The following is a 19,073-nucleotide window of genomic DNA, read 5'->3' on the forward strand; positions in this document are numbered from 1 at the left end:
CAGTGCCAGGTTCTGGGGCATGCCTTACCTTAGCCTCACAAAAAGCTGCGATAAGTGGTTTTGGGTTATCACCTGGCCAATTACTGCGACATCATCCCTTTGTCCCGGGGGCGGCAGGAACCTTCTGCCTGCGTGTACCTGTTGTCCCTGTCACGGCCGCATGGGTGGCATTTCTCAGAAGTCCACTGCCAGCTCCAGCAGCCACCACGGGCATTAAATGCACTTTTAATTAAAGCTAAGAGCTGTATATTTCCCTTGCTACCACAGTCTTCCTTGCAGGCTGGTGCACCGACCTGACGGAGGTGATGCTTTGCAGAAGCCAGTGGGCAGCCCAGCAGGGAAGGGGGATCTGGAGGGGAACAGGTGACAAGCAGCAAAAGCAGCATCTTTCCTCCAGACTTCTTCTGGTGGCACAGTACAAGCAGTACAAGTGTTGATAAACACAGAGAACATGCTGAAGAAAGCAGGTTTTCGCTGTGTTTCACTGCCTAGACACACCATTTCCCAAAAATGAGATGGGGTGAGCCAAAGGTGAAGCTGCCTGCTTCACATTACTGATGTGGCATGTTTCCATTTTCATTGCAGCACAGGATCAATGTCTTAGGCCTTTGGTGGATTTCAGACTCAGTGAAACTCAGAGCAGGTCGCCACTGTTACCAAGAAGACAGGTTAGCAATACCCATGATTAAGAGCGCACAGGTGTCATTTTATTACCCCAGTCAGTTCCTGTGGAGAAATGTGAGGAGTGTAAGAGCCTTATACATATGCTTGTGGAGAAGGATGAAGGCCTGGACCTCTTAAAAAATTTCCCTTTGAAGAAGACTGGGTTGCTGGCCAAACACAGTCCCTGGCAGTTCCTATGTTCCCCAAAGCTGCCGTGGATGCAATCACTGAGATAACACCTACAATGTTACTTAACAGTTTTTCACATATCGGTGTGAAAGAAACCCATGCACATTGATATTGTTTCCTTACGTCAGCAGTCTAAAGTTTCAAAGATTGGTTTGTGGAAAAATAGTTTCCCCAGTGTTAAGCTTGAGTATATTGACTCTAAATATAGACCGGACCACTGAAATTCTCGCATGTATATGGCATTGCGAATTACAGCAGTTACCTGTGGTCTCGTTGGTCTGGCAGGTGTAGGAGGCACGCTTTTCGGCAGTGCTGTTTCTACCATGAAGGTAGTTTGGCAACAGTCTTGGAATATTCCATTTTTGCCAAGGATATTTGTATTCACTTAAGAGCTGGTTATACTTGGGGCTCTCTGTCAGCAGGAAAGAAACAGTATTTTTCTCCATCGATAGCAATTTGATCTGGTAGATCTCTTAACTCAGTCATTAGCCAAGAAATGCACCAAAGCACGTGGTGGCTGCTGGAGCTGGCAGCAGACTTCTGAGAAACGCCACCCATGCAGCCGTGACACGGACAACAGGTACACGCAGGCAGGAGGTTCCTGCCGCCCCCCCGGACAAAAGGGTGGATGTCGCAGTGACTGGCCGGGTGACAGCCTTGTGAGAGCACCTTTATAACCCAAAGCCACTTCACGCGGCTTTTTGTGAGGACAGTCAGAACCCGGCACCAGAACCTGGCACTGTGCCCTCGGCAGGCGTCACGGCGGAGAGCGCCGAAGCGGCGGCCGAGGGGAGGCGGCGGGTCCGCCGCGGGGGCGCACAGCGGCCGGGGGCCTCGCCGCCGCGCGCCACGGACGCCGGCCGGCAGGGGCGGGGCTTAGGGGCGGGGCGGTCCGCCCGGCTCCGCGGCGCCATTGGCTACCGCCCATGGGGCGATATCGGCCCAGGGCGGTGCGGGGCGCCACCCGGCGATGATGGGGACGGGGACGGCGATGGCGGCGGATGGCGGGTGGGTGCCGGCGCGGCGCGGCGCGGCGCGGCGGCGGGGGGCCGGCGGGGCGGAGCGGGAGTGTCGGCTGCGGCTGACGGTATCCGTGTCCGGCAGGGCGGTGCGGCGGCGCGGCGGCCCGCGGCGTTCGGCGGCGGCCACAGAGCTGCCCGCCTGGCGGTTGCGCTGCGAGGGCGGCCGGCAGCGCTGGTGCTACCTAGGCGACGGCGATGGTGACGACGGCGAGCCGGGCGGCGAGCGGCGGGCGCAGACGGCGCTGGAGGAGCACAGCCTCGGGCTGGACACGGTGCGGGGCGGGGGGCCGAGCCGGGGCCGGGCGGGCAGCAGGGGCTGGGCCGAGGGGCCGCCCCGGCTGAGGTTCTGTCACCCCGCAGGGCACGACGCTGCGGCCTTTGCCGGCGGCCGGTACGGCCCGGGAGGCTGCCTGCAAGGGCATGCAGTTCTACGCCGCCTTGCAGGCCGAGGACGGACACTGGGCAGGCGACTACGGCGGGCCCCTCTTCCTCCTGCCAGGTAGGCTTTACGCGATGCCTTCCCTGAGAGGGGCGAATACGTCGCGTTTGGCTTTGTGTAACAGCCAGCCTATGTGATCTTCCAGGTCTCCTCATCACATGCCACACTGTAAAGATCCAGCTGCCGGAGGGGTTTCGGAAAGAGATGGTGCGCTACCTGCGCTCCGTGCAGCTCCCGGACGGAGGCTGGGGCTTGTGAGTAGCAAAGGTGCTTCCTATGGTGATGGCATCTCCAAGGTCCAGCACTTGGAGCTACCGTCAACTCTGCCTAGGCTTGGGGAGTGGGACTTGGCCGCTGTGATACCTCTGGGTGGTTGGACTTGGTTGTGTAGCACTCCAGGTACAGCTTTTGCCACAAAGGTGGCTGGAGCATCAAGTCTGACTGCATCTCCTCTGTTACACTTTATCCCAAAGCGTCCTGTGTGACAGGGTAGTCCGGAGCAATGTTTCTCCCTGGGTTAGTTGGGTCTCCCCTTTTCCACAGTCACCCCTGGCATCCCACTTCACCCCAAGAAAGACAGCCCTGCAGTGGGTTGTGCCTGGCTAATGCTAATAGCTGGCTAATGGCTATGCTGTCTCTGTGTATACACGTAACAGGCATGTGGAAGACAAATCGACCGTGTTTGGCACAGCACTCAACTACATAGCCCTGAGGATCCTGGGGGTTGGACCAGATGACCCTGACATTGTGAGGGCCCGTGTCAACCTGCACAGCAAAGGTCAGCTCCGTTGTGCCCAGCACAGCAGCTGTGAGGCTGGTGCACTGGTGAGAGAGGTCTGGCCAGACCCGAGGGCTGTGTGGAACATGGCGGGCTGACAGGTAGCAGGGGAACTGTTGCTCTTGCTTGCCTTTGATGACACCTGCATTTTCAGTTAATGATGGGAAAGTGTGTTACATTTTTGTACCATTGCCTGCTTGCACTTTTTTGGGACGTGTCCCACCTTGAGTGTCATGCTCCCAAACATGAAGAGAAGTGGACACTGCGATGGGGAAGAAAGCAGGGAGCTGGCATGGTTGTGTTAACCCTGAAAGCTGATATCGCTCTCTACAGGAGGTGCTGTGGGAATCCCTTCCTGGGGGAAGTTTTGGCTGGCTGTCTTGAACGTTTACAGCTGGGAGGGAATGAACACACTTCTCCCAGAAATGTGGTATGTGCCACCCTTGATGTAATGGTAGGGGTGTTGTCAGTCTTTCCACCAGCCTCGACCCAGAGCTGTCCCAGACACGGGTGTTTGCTGTGATAACTCCAGCTATGGCCTGGAACTGGGGGTGCTCAAGCAAGGCCAGCCAGTGGGTGGACAGCACTGAACGTTACACCGAAGGGAGATGGCAGAGCTCGTCTTCGTTAGCTTTACCCACAGGGTGTCTGATACATCTGTGTGCTCCCTGCCTGCCACCAGTGTCTTCTGCTCTTGTGGCCAGCCAGAACTGGGCCTTAGCAGGACGAGACAGCCACGTGTAAGGCTGACAGCTCTAACCCTCACTTGTACCCTCTCTGATTACTTGGAGCATCACTGGATGTCAGAGAGGGAAAGTGTATGACCTTTTCCCTGGGTGAACCCAGGGGCTGCACAGCACCAAGGGCTGCTGCTGGTGCTTTGTCCTCAAATGCACTTAACCGTCAGTCTGGGCCTCTGCCTTTAAAAGCACGTGGGGAAGAGAGAGGTCCCTGAATTGACTTCTCCACTTCCTCCTCTCTGAGCTTGGGATCCTGCCTGCCCTGTGTCAGCTGGGACAGAAGTGGTGTCTGCTGGCCGTGGTGGGGAGGGAGCAGCCCTATTGGGGAGGATCTGAGCAGGGCCAGGCTGTGTGGATATTCCCTTCCTTTCTCCTGCAGCTGTACCAGCAGCAGCAGGCCTAGTATAGGGAATAGGGAAAGGCCTGCCCTGCTCCAAGCATCCCCCTGTCAGCACATCGTCTCTCCGTGCTGTCCTTAGCCGTCCTTGTTTCTCACAGCTGCACCTTCTCTGTTGCAAACAGGCTGCTTCCTACGTGGTTTCCAGCCCACCCGTCCCGGCTCTGGTGTCACTGCCGCCAGGTTTACCTCCCCATGAGCTACTGTTATGCCAGGCGTCTGTCAGCAGAAGAGGATGAGCTCATACGGAGCTTACGGCAGGTAAGGAGCTGACCCTGGTGGGGCTCCCCAACAAGGATATGTGGCTGCCTGACCACCTGCTATGCCAGCCATGTCCTTGTGGGCCAGCCTCTGGCTTGCGAAGTCATAGCTCTCATACCCACACAGTCTCTCTGTCAGGCAGCAGAGCAAACATCCAGCAGTAGGTGGAAGCCTCTGGGTGCTTGCTCCCAGCTTGCCAGGCTGATGCCCTTTGTTGTCTTGTGTCAGGAACTATATGTGGAAGACTACACCAGCATAGACTGGCCAGCCCAGAGGAACAATGTGGCTGCCTGTGATATATATACCCCACACAGCTGGCTGCTGGGGGTTGCCTATGGTGAGTGCAGTGTTGGCTGGGGCGGAAGGGCCCTTGACATGAGAGCTGGTGGTGGTGGAACTGAAGCTGCCTTGTACCATGGAGGCTCTTAAGGTCCTACTGCCAGCTACTGGTGTATGCCCAGGAGCTGGGATGGAAACATGGCTCGTGTGATCCTTGAGCTTCTCCCTTCCTGAGAGCAGTAGGGCCTTGTGTCCTGGTCCTTGGGCCAGTCTGGGGCAGAGCAGTTCCCATGCTTTCCTCAACCAGTCATCACGTGAGCTGTGGTGCAGCCTGCCACAGCAAGTGAATCTAATTACATGGGGTGGGTTTTTCATTGCATGTTCCGTTCTTCTGTAGCCATCATGAATGTGTACGAAGCCCATCACAGCACCCATCTGCGGCAGCGAGCCATCACAGAGCTGTACGACCACATCAAAGCTGATGACAGATTTACCAAGTGCATCAGCATTGGGCCGGTAGGACACCTACTGTCGATCCTTTAAAAATCTTGTCCTTTGCTCTTTAGGGACCAGCTTTTGCCCACCCCTGACCCCTTGCAATTGTGGTGTGTAATCATAATCACCAAATCTTGCTCAGGCAAAACTCCTGCTGCTCCTAATGCTCAAGAGCTTAATGCTGACAGGGCACAGAAGATGCAGAGGGCACGGGGACAGCCGTGGCCCTGGTGAGGGGTACCTCTCCTTGTGGTACAGGGAAATGATCGGAGGCACCTACACAACTGACTCAACTATGCTGAGTGATGCTACAGATGGAGCTGTCAGGATTAAGCCCGGGACACCGCTAGATGGCTTTGTGCTGGGTGGGAGGGATATATGTCTCTGGGGCTGGAAGAAGCTGTATCCAGACCAGTGACAACACTGCTCTTGTCAGATTTCCAAGACGATCAACATGCTGGTTCGCTGGTTCGTGGATGGGAAGAACTCCCCAGCTTTTCAGGAGCATGTTTCCAGGATCCCCGACTATCTCTGGTAAGGGCTGAGTGTGGGCCACCTGGCACAGCATAGGGCTCTGGTTCCTGTGATGTGAGCACACCATGGCTCCCGATCCGCTTCCTGGCACTCTCTCTGTGTCTGCGCTGCAGCACTGTGCTTTCTCTCCTCCCACAGGCTGGGCCTCGACGGCATGAAGATGCAGGTGAAGTGCTTTAGGAGTTCAGCTGTGACTGAGAGGGACCCTGGCATGCTGGGGAAGCCCATGGAATAATGGGATAGCTTGTTCACCCTGGGCCTGAGCTCCTGACATCTCGCCTTTTGGTGCCTGATGGCCTTGTCTGTCTCACTGACACTTCCCCTGGCTGTGCCAGGAGTGAGTAATATCTATCCTAATAGTTTGCCTCTCTGTGGCTGTGAGCGGAGGGGGTAGCTCTAGGCCTTCATCCCCTTCATCCCCATAGGTCTTGGGGCCTCACGGGCCCCTGATACTGCATGTGGACTGAGCTGTGCTTCTCTCATAGTACTTGTGTCCCTCTGCTCCCTGTCACTAGGCACTTATCCTGTCTTGGCTGTGCATAGAGCAGGCTGAAGCAGCTGTCTCATTTCCTGTCCCCTTGCTGTCCCCAAGCTGCTGCATCTGTCCCCTCTATGCCAGCACATCATCCATGCTGCTGGGTGACGTAAAACCGAGACGCAGGGCAGAGGAAGCTAGTGGGGATAGTGCAGGAAGGATATACTGTCCCATAGACCCCAGGTAGGTCAGGCTGCTGCCAGCACCTGCCCCTCACTATCTGCTTTCTCTCTTCCAGGGCACAAATGGATCACAGCTCTGGGATACTGCCTTTGCCATCCAAGCCTTCTTGGAGGTATTGTGCTTCTCAGTGCTATGTGCTGCCTTAGGAAAATTGTCTCTCCTGGCACGTCCCTGAATACCAGCAGCTCCTACCGTGCCTTCAGACCTCTGCTGTGCCAACTCTGGCATTGCATCGTATGACTGGGCCAGGCAAACACATGTCTTCTCAGAGCCCACCTCAGCCGTGCGAGGCAGGGTGCCGAGCACAGCTGGTACAACCCATCTTTGCCAGCTGCTTTTGAAGCAGTAGCCCACAGTGCCAGCTGAGTGGGTCAGGTTAGAATTCCCAGTTGCTGGAGTCTTGTAGTAAAACCCTGGCCCTTCCTCCTTGCTCTGCTTGGCCCTAGATCATTGCCATTTGGCAGGGACAGCGTGCAGGTCTCCTGCTTTCCTGCATTGGGGCAGAGACAGCTGTGGTGGGCATTTTGGAGAGTTGTGTGATTGCCCTGGTAAGCCCCTAATGTGGTCATGCAAATATCTCTCTCAGTGATGCCAGCAACAGTTGTTGGTTCAGTTCTCACTGTAGAGGTTTGTAATGGAAACAGTAAATGAAGTATGAATGCAAACCTACAGAAAGGGCTATATGAAGGGCCAGGCCTTAATGACACCTAGATCAGCAGGTCAGCAAGGTCCCAGCACATCCTTTTCTTCTTGAGGGTTGTGTTTGGTGGCCACAACTCCTTGCTGACTGCAAACTGTTCACTTCTGTTTCTAGGCGGAAGCCCAGAAGATGCCTGAATTCACATCCTGCCTCCAAAATGCCTATGAGTTCCTCCGGTTCACCCAGGTGAGCAGAGCCTCAGGTGGTGTCTCTCACATGCTGGCTGTGTAGACTTGTCTGCTTCTCAGAGCCCTGTGGGATGCATCTGTTGCCTTCTAAAGAGCTCTTCTGAAGGGCTGGACTAGCAAAGTCCTAGGGACAGCCTCCTGTTTTCTGCTCCCTGTTGCTGGGAGACATCTTTGCAGCTTGGAGAGGACCGTGGCCAGGTGTAGGTATGTTGGGTTGGGTGCTTAGACTAAGAGAGGCTGGAAAACTGAGAGCTTGGGCTTTTTTGCCCTTTGTCCTGTCTGGTGCCTACACATTTGAGGCACCCTTCTGGAAAATCCAGACTCCTTGGCTAGTGACTGTGTGAGCTCAGCTCCTGCTGGACAGGCCAGTGGCTCAAGGTGGGGGTCACCATCAGTGATAGGTATTGCTCATGGTGCTGCCAATGGGAACCTTGAAAGCAGATGGCTCCCTTACGGGAAAGCACCCAAAGAGGAGACTTGGCAACACTTGCTGAAAACAGGCCAAAATGTGATTTCACTCCACCACTCCCGGTTCCAGAGCTGATCTCTCCTTGTCTGCCTCCCTCAGTAAAAGACAGGTGGTGCCCAGTCCCACACAGTTCTGCATCTGGGATGGTTTCAGCCCATGGTCCTGAAGCCAGGGACCTCCAGCCTACTGTCAATTGTTTCTTGTCTCCTGCAGATCCCAGAGAACCCACCCGACTACCAGAAATATTATCGCCATATGAACAAGGTACAATGGCCGGAAGTGGTCTCTGAAGGACGCACGAATGGGGCTGGGATTTGGACAGAGGGGACGGGGATGAGAGGCAGCACCTTCTCCCTTACAAGAACGGAACAGGTCAGGGGAAAGTGCTGAGCCCTCCTGAACCCTTTCCAGGGTGGCTTCCCCTTCAGCACCCGAGACTGTGGCTGGATCGTGGCAGACTGCACAGCAGAGGGGCTGAAGTCAATTATGTTGCTGCAGGAGAAGTGCCCCTTCATAGCTAAGCTTGTTCCCCCTGAACGCCTCTTTGATGCCGTGAATGTGGTAAGCGCTGCAAAAATTAGGGCCAAGGGAAATGCGGGCAGCTAAACCGATGTGTCGGTTGTTAGATCTGGTATTACTGAGATAGTACAAGGCCTGTGGCCTTGTATGACAACACCATATTTACTGTGATACGGAGCTACCTATGGGACATAATTTAATGTGACAGTCCAGATTGGGCCAGCCTGTCAATGTAGTGTGGGACCTGGATTATCTGCCAACCCCATGGACTTGTGGGTCTCACTTTGTCCTCACACCTGGCTTGGGGCCAGACTGGGGTGACACTGCTTGTGAACCAGTCCCAACCCCTCTCTCTGCTTGTCTGGGCAGTTGCTGAGCATGAGGAACTCAGATGGAGGCTTTGCCACATATGAAACCAAGCGAGGAGGCCACTTACTGGAGCTGCTGAACCCCTCGGAGGTGTTTGGTAAGGGGAGCTGTGTGGGGCTGGTCATCCCGTCCTCTGTGGGCTGGCCTCGAGGTGCCCAGTGGGTGCCTGGCTTTGCTTCAGGTCCCTCTTTGGGATAAGCATGGCCTGGGTCCAAGATAGGTTGGCAGTGTGTGGCTCCAAGGCTCCCCAGTGGAGGGGCTGTTGCAGTGATATCCTTCAACTGCTGGCAGGTGACATCATGATTGACTACACCTACGTGGAGTGCACATCGGCTGTCATGCAGGCACTGAAACACTTCCACGATGAGTTCCCTGAGTACAGAGCCCGAGAAATCAGGTGAGGCACTGAGATGAGAGTCGGGTAGGGGAGAAGGCAGGCTGCAATGTCTCATGCTGCCATGGCCTCTGTTAGCACAGCCCTTGCTGAGCCTTGTCAGGGTTCTGCATTGGCGTGGAGCAGCCCCTGCAGTGGCCCTTGGTGTGTGCACAGCTGGGATGGTGGAGACTTCTCCAAACCAGAGGCCCTTGCAGGAGGCTGGGGCCCAGCCTCTCTCAAAGAGCAGGGCATAGGCTGTTTGGGATCAGGCTGGGTGAAACTGGTGGAGATCTGCCTGCCTCTTGACTTAGCAGTTGCCTTGATCTTGCAGCCAGTTGTAGGTTGGGTCCCCTGCTGGCGTGCTGGCATGGGGCAGAAAAGCACCCAACTGATGCATGATTTGACTCAGATCCTGAACAATGTGGCTGCCTGTCTTTGTGCTCTTGCCTCTTGAGCCCTCTAATTATGGGACCCATCAAAGCTTCAGGGGGACTGATGGATGCCCCTGATGAAGCAGCCACTGAGTTTGAGCTGCTTCTGAGGTGGGTGTCTTTTTCCTGACCAGGGACACTCTGCAGAAGGGCCTGGACTTCTGTCGCAAGAAGCAGCGAGCTGATGGGTCATGGGAAGGGTAAGCAGTGTTCCTGGTGCCCAGTTTTCCCCTGGCTGCTCCAGCGTGAGAGGGACATGGCAAGCATTGCTAGCTGGCTGGCAGGATCTGTGGGAAGGGCAAGTAGGGGCTGATACTTCTCTAGCTTCTGCGCTTTGCTCTTCTTTTATCGCCCTCCAATGCGCGCTGTACATTGCACAAGACCCAGACAACCTGTGGGGGCTAGGGTGGCTCCAGCTCCTCTGGTCCCAGAGTGTCTGCTGACCCTGAGTGAGCAGGGAGGACATGCGTGGTAGTACCATAGGGGAAAGCAGGCTGCAGCTCTATGCCTGGCTCTGCTCTTGCTGGGAACACATCCACGTTGCAGCCTGCCTCTACCTGGGGCCCTGGACCCCTGACAGTACGGCTTTCCCCTTCCTCCTAGGAGCTGGGGGGTTTGTTTCACCTATGGCACCTGGTTTGGTCTGGAGGCATTCGCCAGTATGCAGCACATATATGAGGACAGGTGAGAAGGGGCTGTCTGGTTCCCCTGCCCCTGCCTGCCTCTGTGGTGGGGATGGGTGGATGCCCTGGCTGCGCATGGGGTCTCCTGCCCCACGTACTGCCCCTCCCAAATCCTGTGCCTGCGATATGAGCAGGGCACTCACTGCCTGAGCCTGAAACTCCCAGGGCAGTCCCGGCCGTGGACAGGGCAGAGCATAGCTCCTGTTTGCAGCTGGGAAACACGGGTGTGCCCTGTCCGATTCTCTGCCCCATCCTTGCAGGGCTGCGTGCCAAGAGGTGGACCAGGCCTGCAAGTTCCTCCTCTCCAAGCAGATGGCAGATGGCGGGTGGGGAGAGGACTTCGAGTCATGTGAGCAGCGCACATACGTGCAGAGTGCCATGTCGCAGATCCACAACACATGTTGGGCCCTGCTGGGGCTCATGGCTGTCAGGTAGGAGCAGCTCTCACATCTTCAGGCACCACCTGTCCCTGAGTGCTCAGGGAGATGGGAAATGCAGGCTGGGTTGTGTGGCAGGGGTAGCACGGGCCCTGGGCCTGGCTGGTGTGGGTCATGCCGTGTTTGTTTGTGACCTTGTTGGTCACAAGCTTCCTGCAATGAGGGACTGGCCTGCACAGCGCTCCACAGGTCAGTGAGGCTTACAGTGCTGGGCGAGGGGGAGCCAGTGCAAAGCAAAGGTCTGGATCACAACCACAGGCCTCCAGCCTGGGAAAATATTGCTGTATTCATAATGTCTGGTGTCCTACGGTTGTGAGGGGCCTTCCCAAAGCACCCAGCATGCCTGGGACAATCTCAGGGCAGCCTGCAGGTGGCTGAGTTCCCTAAGCACGTGGATGGGTTTTGCAGACAGTTTGGATAAGAGTGCTCACATCTCCCTCATGCTTTGCAGGTACCCTGACATCGAAGTACTGGAAAGGGGCATCAAAGTGTTGATTGATAAGCAGCTGCCCAACGGGGACTGGCCTCAGGTACACCTTTCGTCTGGTCTTTCCAAGGGGTTCTTTGGTGTTGCAGATGTCCTGGGCATTGTGCAGCCATTGCAATGGCGTGCTTTCCCTTACCTGGAAGGGAAGCTGTATGTGGCTTTTGGTGGGGGACTTCAGGAAGGCAATGAGCTCAGCACCAGATCCTGGACACACTGTGGCCCCCTGTCACCCATACCATCTTGCTCTCTGTTTCAGGAGAATATTGCTGGGGTATTCAACAAGTCATGTGCCATCAGTTACACTGCGTACCGCAATGTCTTCCCCATCTGGACGCTAGGGCGTTTCTGCCGGCTGCATCCCAACAGCCCTCTTGCTGGGCAACTGCAATCCAGATCCTTGGCTGGAGCAGGGAAGATTGTGCAGGAGGTCTTGTCTGCCTGAACCTGGGCCATTGCAGATGCCGTGGCCTCTAACTTGTCTTAGATATCCGCTGCTGCATGGGGCCACGGGGGTGTTTCCTGCGTAGGATATCTCAGTGCTGATCTTAACACATGGACCGCTGCCTCTGCCAGGGAGGAGGGCTGTCATGGTGCTGCAGAGTTGAACCTCTACTAAAAATCTGCTTTTAAAGGTTTTTCCCAAGTATATCCTCCCTCACAGGATGGGGAGTAAAGTGCCTTTTCAGACTAGTTTGGTGATCTGAGAAGGGAAAGCTGCCAGGCTGTGTTGTATTACACGTCTAGACAGACTCTCTCATCCTGGGTAGAGCAAGGCCACCTTTATCTTCCCCTTGTGCTGTCCAGGTTGGCTGCCTGTGGCAAAAGTGTGGGATTTGGGGCCTCCCCTGCGCCCATCATTGTGATGGGGTGCACTGCACAATCCCTGCTGAGCTGGCCTCTGTCCTGTGGGTGCCAGCAACCGCCTTTGAGGTGCTCTCTGCTCTGAAGCCTGTGCTGGGAGGGGAAGGGCACCTGTCCTCCCCCAGAAAGATGGGAAAGAGGAGTGTGTCCCTCAATTTTCTTACCGCCAGCTGGTGGCACCTGGCTTCCCAGAGCCTCACAGGTGAAGTCATCAGCATCATTCCCACTTTGAAAAAGGGGAAATCGAAGCAGAAAGCACTGAGGTGGTGAGTGTCAGGGCACAGCCTGGCTATGGCGTGGGTGGGCATTCACATTTCCTTGTCAGAGTTGGAAGTTGCATTGACTGACAGATTAATAAATTGCTAATGGTGTTGAAAGTGGAACTTAACTGTGTGTTAGTCTCCTTATGGTCTGGCCCAGTGTGTATCCCAAGCAGAGGGGAGCTTGCACAGCAGTGTCCTGTAACCTGGCTTGGGTCACCTGTTCCCAGTGGTATGGGCAACATCTCCACCTTGCTTGCAGCCTGTGCCTGCTTTGCCCTCCTCCAATATCTTTGGCCCCAGAAAAATATAATCAAGGAAGCAGCTGTCTAAAGGGGAATGATGGCTTCCCTCTGCCTGCTGCTTACACTCATGCGAATAAGCCCAGTGTGCAGTTGGCTGCACTCTCCCGCACTCATTGCCCACCTGGTCCATTTTTGCAAAGCTGTTCCTCAGCCAGCTGGCTGCATGGGGTTATTCCATCCTAGGGGAAAAATGTTGTATTTGCCTGGGTCTAACTTCATAGAAGAACCATAGAATCATAGACCTTCCCGCTCAACCCATTTCTCCAGCCTCTGAGTGGCAGCTCTACTCTGTACCATATCCTTGACCTGCCCAGGCTGGTAGGGTCTGCAGACTTTCTGAGCCTATACTTCATCCCCTCGCCCAGGTTGTTAGCTGGAAAAGCTTATTTAAGTGAACTCCACTCAGGTTGTTTTGACAGCCCTGTTTGCCTTTTCCAAATTCTGGACTCCTTTACACCTGCCTGTGACACTACTCTGCATTTAAAGCACCTCCATATTCCCCGTTATGAGCAGAAAGAGAGTTTTGTTGTAGTTTTGATTTTGCTTTATTTTTAAATCATTGTAGGGCAACTTGATAAAACCCGTGTCCTTTCAACAAATTATTGTAAAGTTTTTTATTATTTTATTTTATTGTATACAGTTTCTTGATACCTAATGCACCAAGCAACATCGTGTTGCTAGGAGTGCTGCAAAGAAGCAGCTGTTTTATGGCTAAAATCCCATTTTCATTATAAACATTTTGGTTGGTAAGGGGACAAAGATTTGTGACGTTAGATACCAGTTAGCTGGGTTTATGCCCTGTATGGATTCTTTTGTTTCCATCTTTGCATAAGATCAGGAGCAGGGAGTGGCCATTACTAAGCTTTCTTCTAGCTGAAACTGAATTGATTCAAGTGTCCTGCAGCTGTGTGCCTTGAGAGGATGTGGCTGTTCGGATTTCAACCTAGGTTTTGGCTTGAGAACAAATTTCCCTTTAACCAAACAAAACTTGGGTTACCTTGCAAATTTTACAGCCATAAGCTGCTGAATGTAACTTATTTTCTGTCTTCGAGTACTGTCTGCAGTTTTGGGCGCCTCAATTTAAGAAGGACATCAGACGCCCTCGAGGTGGGGCTGCACCAGTGCAGCGTAGAACGGCTGGGAGTTTATCATCCCCCAAATCATGGTCTTCCAACAATGTTACCAGGTTAGGGATGAGGACAGTCATTTGGCATCCAGGAGACATGATGTCAAACCCTGCTCCGCAGCAGCTCTACAGGGCCAGGCTGATCTTTTTTTCTTGGACAGATCTCAAAAGACATAGAAATGTCTAATTCTCATGGAGTTCAGAAGTCATCCGGATCCTCAAATACCTGTGGGGCTTTGGACCTAGTTTCTGCTCTACACTTGAATTAGGATTTAATAGCACTTTCTCATCCCCTGATTTTGTCAAGACAGACAAGAGAGACAAAGACCAAAAAAGTCACCATGACAATCCAGACATTTGATACTTAAGTAATACTTCTCTCACGCTGGTAGTGAAGTACTACTTTTTTCGTGCTGTCATCAGTTTTTTTGCGTGTGGGGTTAGTTTGCAATTTTCTCTGTTCATACAGCTGCTGTTGTCCTTGAACCAATTTCCAAAATAGTCCTCATCAATTTAAAAAAGAGACTGTTTTTCTATCAGGAGCTAGGAAGCTGGGCTTGTTGCTTCTTCAGGTCAATGGCAGTCAGCTTTTCCAGCAAGGTGACCATGTTCTTGCCACAAACAGGACCAACGTATCTTGCTCTAAAACTAATTTGTTTTCTATGTTGAGCACAAGACTGTAATTATGATTCCTCAATAGAGTGTGAAAGCTGTTTCCTATGCCTGAGACAAAGGCCATATTAATGGATTTTAAGTCTTGATGGTATTGGTTAATGTTTTAAAGCTGTCCTAGAGACTCCTGTGGTTTGAAGCCTCTTGGCTGTCAGCTCAGTTTTTTCATGTGTCTGAGAAGCAGGTCCCTGGTTGAGCTAGGACAGTGACATGACTTTGGTGAAATTACAATCTCGGGGCAGCTAGTATTTTGAATTCCAGCTGTGAGGTACTCTAAGGTGTCATGACTCAAAGGCCAGGCTACACATAAGTTGGGAAACTTGGGTTCTTCAGTCTTCTATTCAAATTCAGCATGCCAAAACTGGAACGTGTTGAAGTTGCTGAGGTTTTCTGAATATTAACTACCCCTCCACTTTCCCTCCCACCCCAAGAAACCAGAAACCCCCACTTTAGGATTACGGTGTGATGATAATTTCTTAATCTAATTTCTACATAGGAATAGCCAAGGTAAACAACAGCACTGACAAAAGAGATAATGGCCCCTATCCCCAGCAGTTCACCCTTCTACCTTCAGGGACTACTGCTTTTTAGGGGGGGAAAAAAAACCTCAGGACTATCTTGTGCAAGGTTGCCATCTTGGCTTTCATTTACAAAATAAAAATAAAAATCAAGCTACATTTGAATGTTCACTGCTTTCCTCCTTTTTTGCTTATCAGTTGTTCCCAGCCATAGCTGGTACAATATATTTCTTTTTGCACTTCTTTCACCTATTATCACAGGCTGAGAAAATTTCGATAAGATGAACATCCTGGGAGAACTGGGTAAAAGTGGAGTGGTTTTGTTCTTAAATTTTAACACCACCACCACCACCAGTATTATTTTCTTGCATATAAGTTTTGGGACAGCCACCCAGTCCCCTGCTGGGAGATGAGGTCGGAGGAAGGCTCAAGGCACATTGCCTCCCTGCTTCTGCCCCTGGGCAAGAGGGAAACATGCCTTTCCCCAGCCTGGATTAGTACAGAGGAAAGGAGTGAGGCTGGGGCTCTTTGGGCGCTCAGGTGGGGTTGAGTGGTGCCCAGACAGGTCTGGAAATGCCCTATCAGCTGCCATGTGCGCATGTCAGTGTGCGTCATCCTGACCCCCATCACCATGCTCTCCAGGCACACAGGGGAGCTGGTCCATAAGAACTGGCACAGCACCATGGTATGAGGGGATGGGGGGCCCCTGCAGCTAAGTGCCATGTCCTACTGCTACAAAATGAAGGAGTTAAGTAAAAATTGGTCGTCAAGCTGTAAAAGTAATCACAGGCTGTGCCGGTGCTTCATTCTGTTTCAACCATTGCGATTTTTTTGGCACCATCTTTTTAGAAATGCAAAAGCAAACAACATGAGACAGCATCACCACCCTGTGTCTTGTGAGAACAGCAGAATTTAGCAGAGAAGAGGTAGACGCAACATTACTGGTGTCCTGTTTAAATTTTTCACAGACTTTGACATTGTTTGGCTGTCACAGTGGATCTGCCTTAAATTCTTGGGTGGTAACTGTGGTGAAAGGAGGAAAATGTTTCTCAGGACAAGACAGGAAAACTCTCAGCTCCTGTGCTGGGCTATGCCACTTCCATCAGGAAATACTAGCAACGTCTGGCCTCTTCAAAGAGACTGTGTGAGCATGGTCAGGATTTATTCATTTATTCTCTCCCTCCAGGGAGAGCCCAGGGCAGTCATGCACTGCCAGCCACTGTGCGTGAGTGGCTGGGGCACGCACACCTAGCATCCCACCCTGGGAGACCCCCTTGTCTGATCCTGGGCCCAGTAGTCCTCCTTCTTGGGGAATGGGCTCTCGGATGGGGCCATGACTCAAAGCATCCCATTTACCTGCCTTCCCCATTGCTGGCCTCATCTCTGGAACATCAGGGGCCTATGTCACTCCAGGACATGGCCCTGGGGCACCAGGATATTCCCACATTCCCACGTTGCTGCAGGACTGGAGGATGCTCCCCTCCACTGCCCACCACATCCTTCTATCTCTAGTCCTCCAGCTTTCTCCATCTGTCTGTACTGCTGCCCATCACTATTTTTTCTTTCTCTGTTTCTGCCCTGCTCTCTGTCCCTCTCTTTCTTTATCCCTCTGTGCCTCTTCCTGTCCTTTTTTCCTATCCTACTGTCATGCTCTGTGTCACTGCTTTTCCTTTCTGTATCCCACTCTCCTTTTCATCTCTTTTTCTATTTATCCATCTGTCCCACTCCCCGGCCCTTTTTCCTTCCTCCCTCTTTGCCCTGCAGCCTTTTGTTACAGGCACCAACCATTCCCCACCGGACTGACACGTGCTGCTCCAGTAAGGCTGAGCTGCCCCAGGGGAAGGGGGGCCATATAGGCACTGAGTCCCATAGCAGACTCATGCCTGGGACTTATGTGCCTTAATAAATAAATGATTGCTTTCTTCTTTGCACTCTTAGCTGTGCCTGCAGTCCCTTTGCACTTGGAAAATGGCTGTCACAATGTCCAGGAGAAGAAGTGACATGCTGGGGTTAAGGCATCAGGCAGGTCCCAAGGCCTCTCAGACTCCTTTAGGGTCCCTGGGTAACCCCAGTGCTACTCACAGGGCTACAGAGGCTTTCCCTTACATTGCCGTGGATGCTTCAGGTCCACAGGCTGCTCCTGGGTTTTCTCTCAGCACCCCAAGATGACCGGGGCCAAGGGCCAGGCCAGCACGAGTGGTGCTGGGAGCTGAGGTTCACACAGAGCCAGGTGTGCTTGCAGATGGCAGCCTATCAGCCACCCCAAGCCCCATGGCAGGTGTCACAGCTCCTTGTGTAGGCACTGAGGCTTTTTGTTTGTGTTTGGATGCACCTCAAGCCCTCCATGAGCCTTTCTGCTTGCCCCCACGTTCTGCATGTGTCTTGCAGCGTGCCACCAAGACTTCTCTGGAGCCTTCTCCCATACTGGATTTTTCCTGGTAATTTTTTGGTGTCTTCTGAGGTTATTTGTCTTTCTCTCCTTGTGTCCCAGGGAGTCCTCTGTTTGTGCCACCAGCCTCTGATGTTTTTTCTTTACTGCTTTCCAGAGCTCTCTGCTTGTTCTCTCCTCCCCATAACAATGTATCTGCAATGCATCTTTCTATGACATATCTTTCTGAGATGAACAACACAGTAACCCAGCACTTGCCAACCTACTTGCCGAAGCCCATCACTGCTCTTGGCCCACCCCACCATAACCACACAGCATCAAACTGTGCCCGTGTAAGAGACGGCCTGTAAATTCCCTGATGAGGGGCAGAAGGCCCTCCAAGCCTTCAATGGAATGCCTCAATGACTTGCAAGGAGTTTATGCAGGCCTGATGTTCAAAGAACTGATAAGGCTCACAGGCCTGGAAAAGCAGTGGGAGGACTGTTTGGTGAAAAGATAGTTCTGCCACTCATGTGGTGAGCTTGCTAGTTCTCTGTTCTCGAGGCCATTGTGTCTGACAAGTGACCTTTGCTTCATTATCCACGAAATGCATATGAACACACACACCCCTGCATATGCTAATGAAGATTATAGAGATCATGCTAAACATGTATGACCACGGCACTTTTCTCTCCACCCAAATCATGCTATACGTCACTTGGGAGAAGGGAGAAACTTGAGACAAGGCTGTCCTTGGCAAGGCGGGGTGGACCATGCTGCTAATTCAGCAAACATAAAAGAGGAGAGTGTTAACACTTAGGTTACTGGGGCCGTGAAAGCAGTTCCCAGAGACAGTGAGAACAACCCCCACTTTTCCCTCCTGGCACTTTCCATGTGGGAGCAATCTCTAGATGTTTGCTGGTGTGGAGTCAAGCTCTTGGGCGAGTGTTAGAATAGAGGTCGCTTGGTCAGTGAAAGCAATTCACACAGACAGTGAGACCAAAGGAAATTTTGAGACCGGCCCTGGGGTGAGTGAGAAAGGGTGGTTTTTGAGGCTGAAGGCACCAGGAAAGCCCAGAGCCCCAAGGTCTGTGGGGCGATATAAACAGTTCTCAGAGGGCTTTAAAATAAGCCACAGTTTTCCCTCCTGGGTCTTTTGGCTTGGGATCAATCTCCGGACATTTGCTATCTTTGAGGCCGGCCCTGGGGCGAGTGAGAAAGGGTGGTTCTGAGGCTGAAGGCACCAGGAAAGCCCAGGGCCCCAGGCGTTCTGTGACTGCTGCAGTTCCACCTCGGTGAGACTTGTGTCGCTAGGGGGAAGCATTTGACTGCTGGATGGAGCTGGTGCCCGTAGGGTCCTCACTGTCCCCGCCAGGGTGGTGGCACCCCCCGGCTCCCCCTCGCAGTGCGGGGCTGCCCCACCGCCGGGCTCGCTGGGACACGCAGGACATGTCCAGCCCCAAAGGTCCTGGCCACCATGCACTTTCCTGGCTCAGACCGCGCTTTCATTTTAGGGGTCAATTCTGTTTGACATCTTTGTTAATGGTCTGAATGGTGGGGCAGCGTGTTCCCCCACCAAATTTGCAGGTGGCACCAAGCTGGGATGAGAGGCTGATAGGCCAGAGGGTTGTGCTGCCATCCAGAGGGACCTCAGCAAGCCAGAGAAATGGGCCGATCGGAACCTCCTGAAGTTCAACAAGGAGAAGTGCAAGTCCTACTCCTGGGGAGGAACAGCCCCAGGCACCAGAACGTGCAGATAGAAAGCAGTTCTGCAGAAAAAGACCCGGGG

The 19,073-nt window shown here is 53.2% G+C and overlaps 1 protein-coding gene across 1 annotated transcript; it reads left to right on the forward strand.

The window, feature by feature from the left end:
- The first annotated feature begins 1,810 nt into the window (after positions 1–1,810).
- LSS (lanosterol synthase) lies at positions 1,811–15,063 on the forward strand. The gene is made up of 22 exons (XM_054210029.1): positions 1,811–1,860; positions 1,957–2,146; positions 2,235–2,373; positions 2,459–2,567; positions 2,970–3,091; positions 3,425–3,521; positions 4,354–4,489; positions 4,718–4,826; positions 5,166–5,284; positions 5,700–5,797; positions 5,936–5,963; positions 6,571–6,627; positions 7,330–7,401; positions 8,086–8,136; positions 8,284–8,433; positions 8,761–8,857; positions 9,052–9,157; positions 9,702–9,767; positions 10,171–10,251; positions 10,511–10,681; positions 11,139–11,217; positions 11,431–15,063. Exons 1-22 carry the CDS (start codon positions 1,823–1,825, stop codon positions 11,614–11,616), a joined length of 2,301 nt encoding a protein of 766 aa, XP_054066004.1. The 5' UTR covers positions 1,811–1,822; the 3' UTR covers positions 11,617–15,063.
- The last annotated feature ends 4,010 nt before the right edge of the window (positions 15,064–19,073 follow it).

Source organism: Rissa tridactyla, chromosome 7, assembly GCF_028500815.1.
Source record: "Rissa tridactyla isolate bRisTri1 chromosome 7, bRisTri1.patW.cur.20221130, whole genome shotgun sequence".
Classification (NCBI taxonomy): domain Eukaryota; kingdom Metazoa; phylum Chordata; class Aves; order Charadriiformes; family Laridae; genus Rissa; species Rissa tridactyla.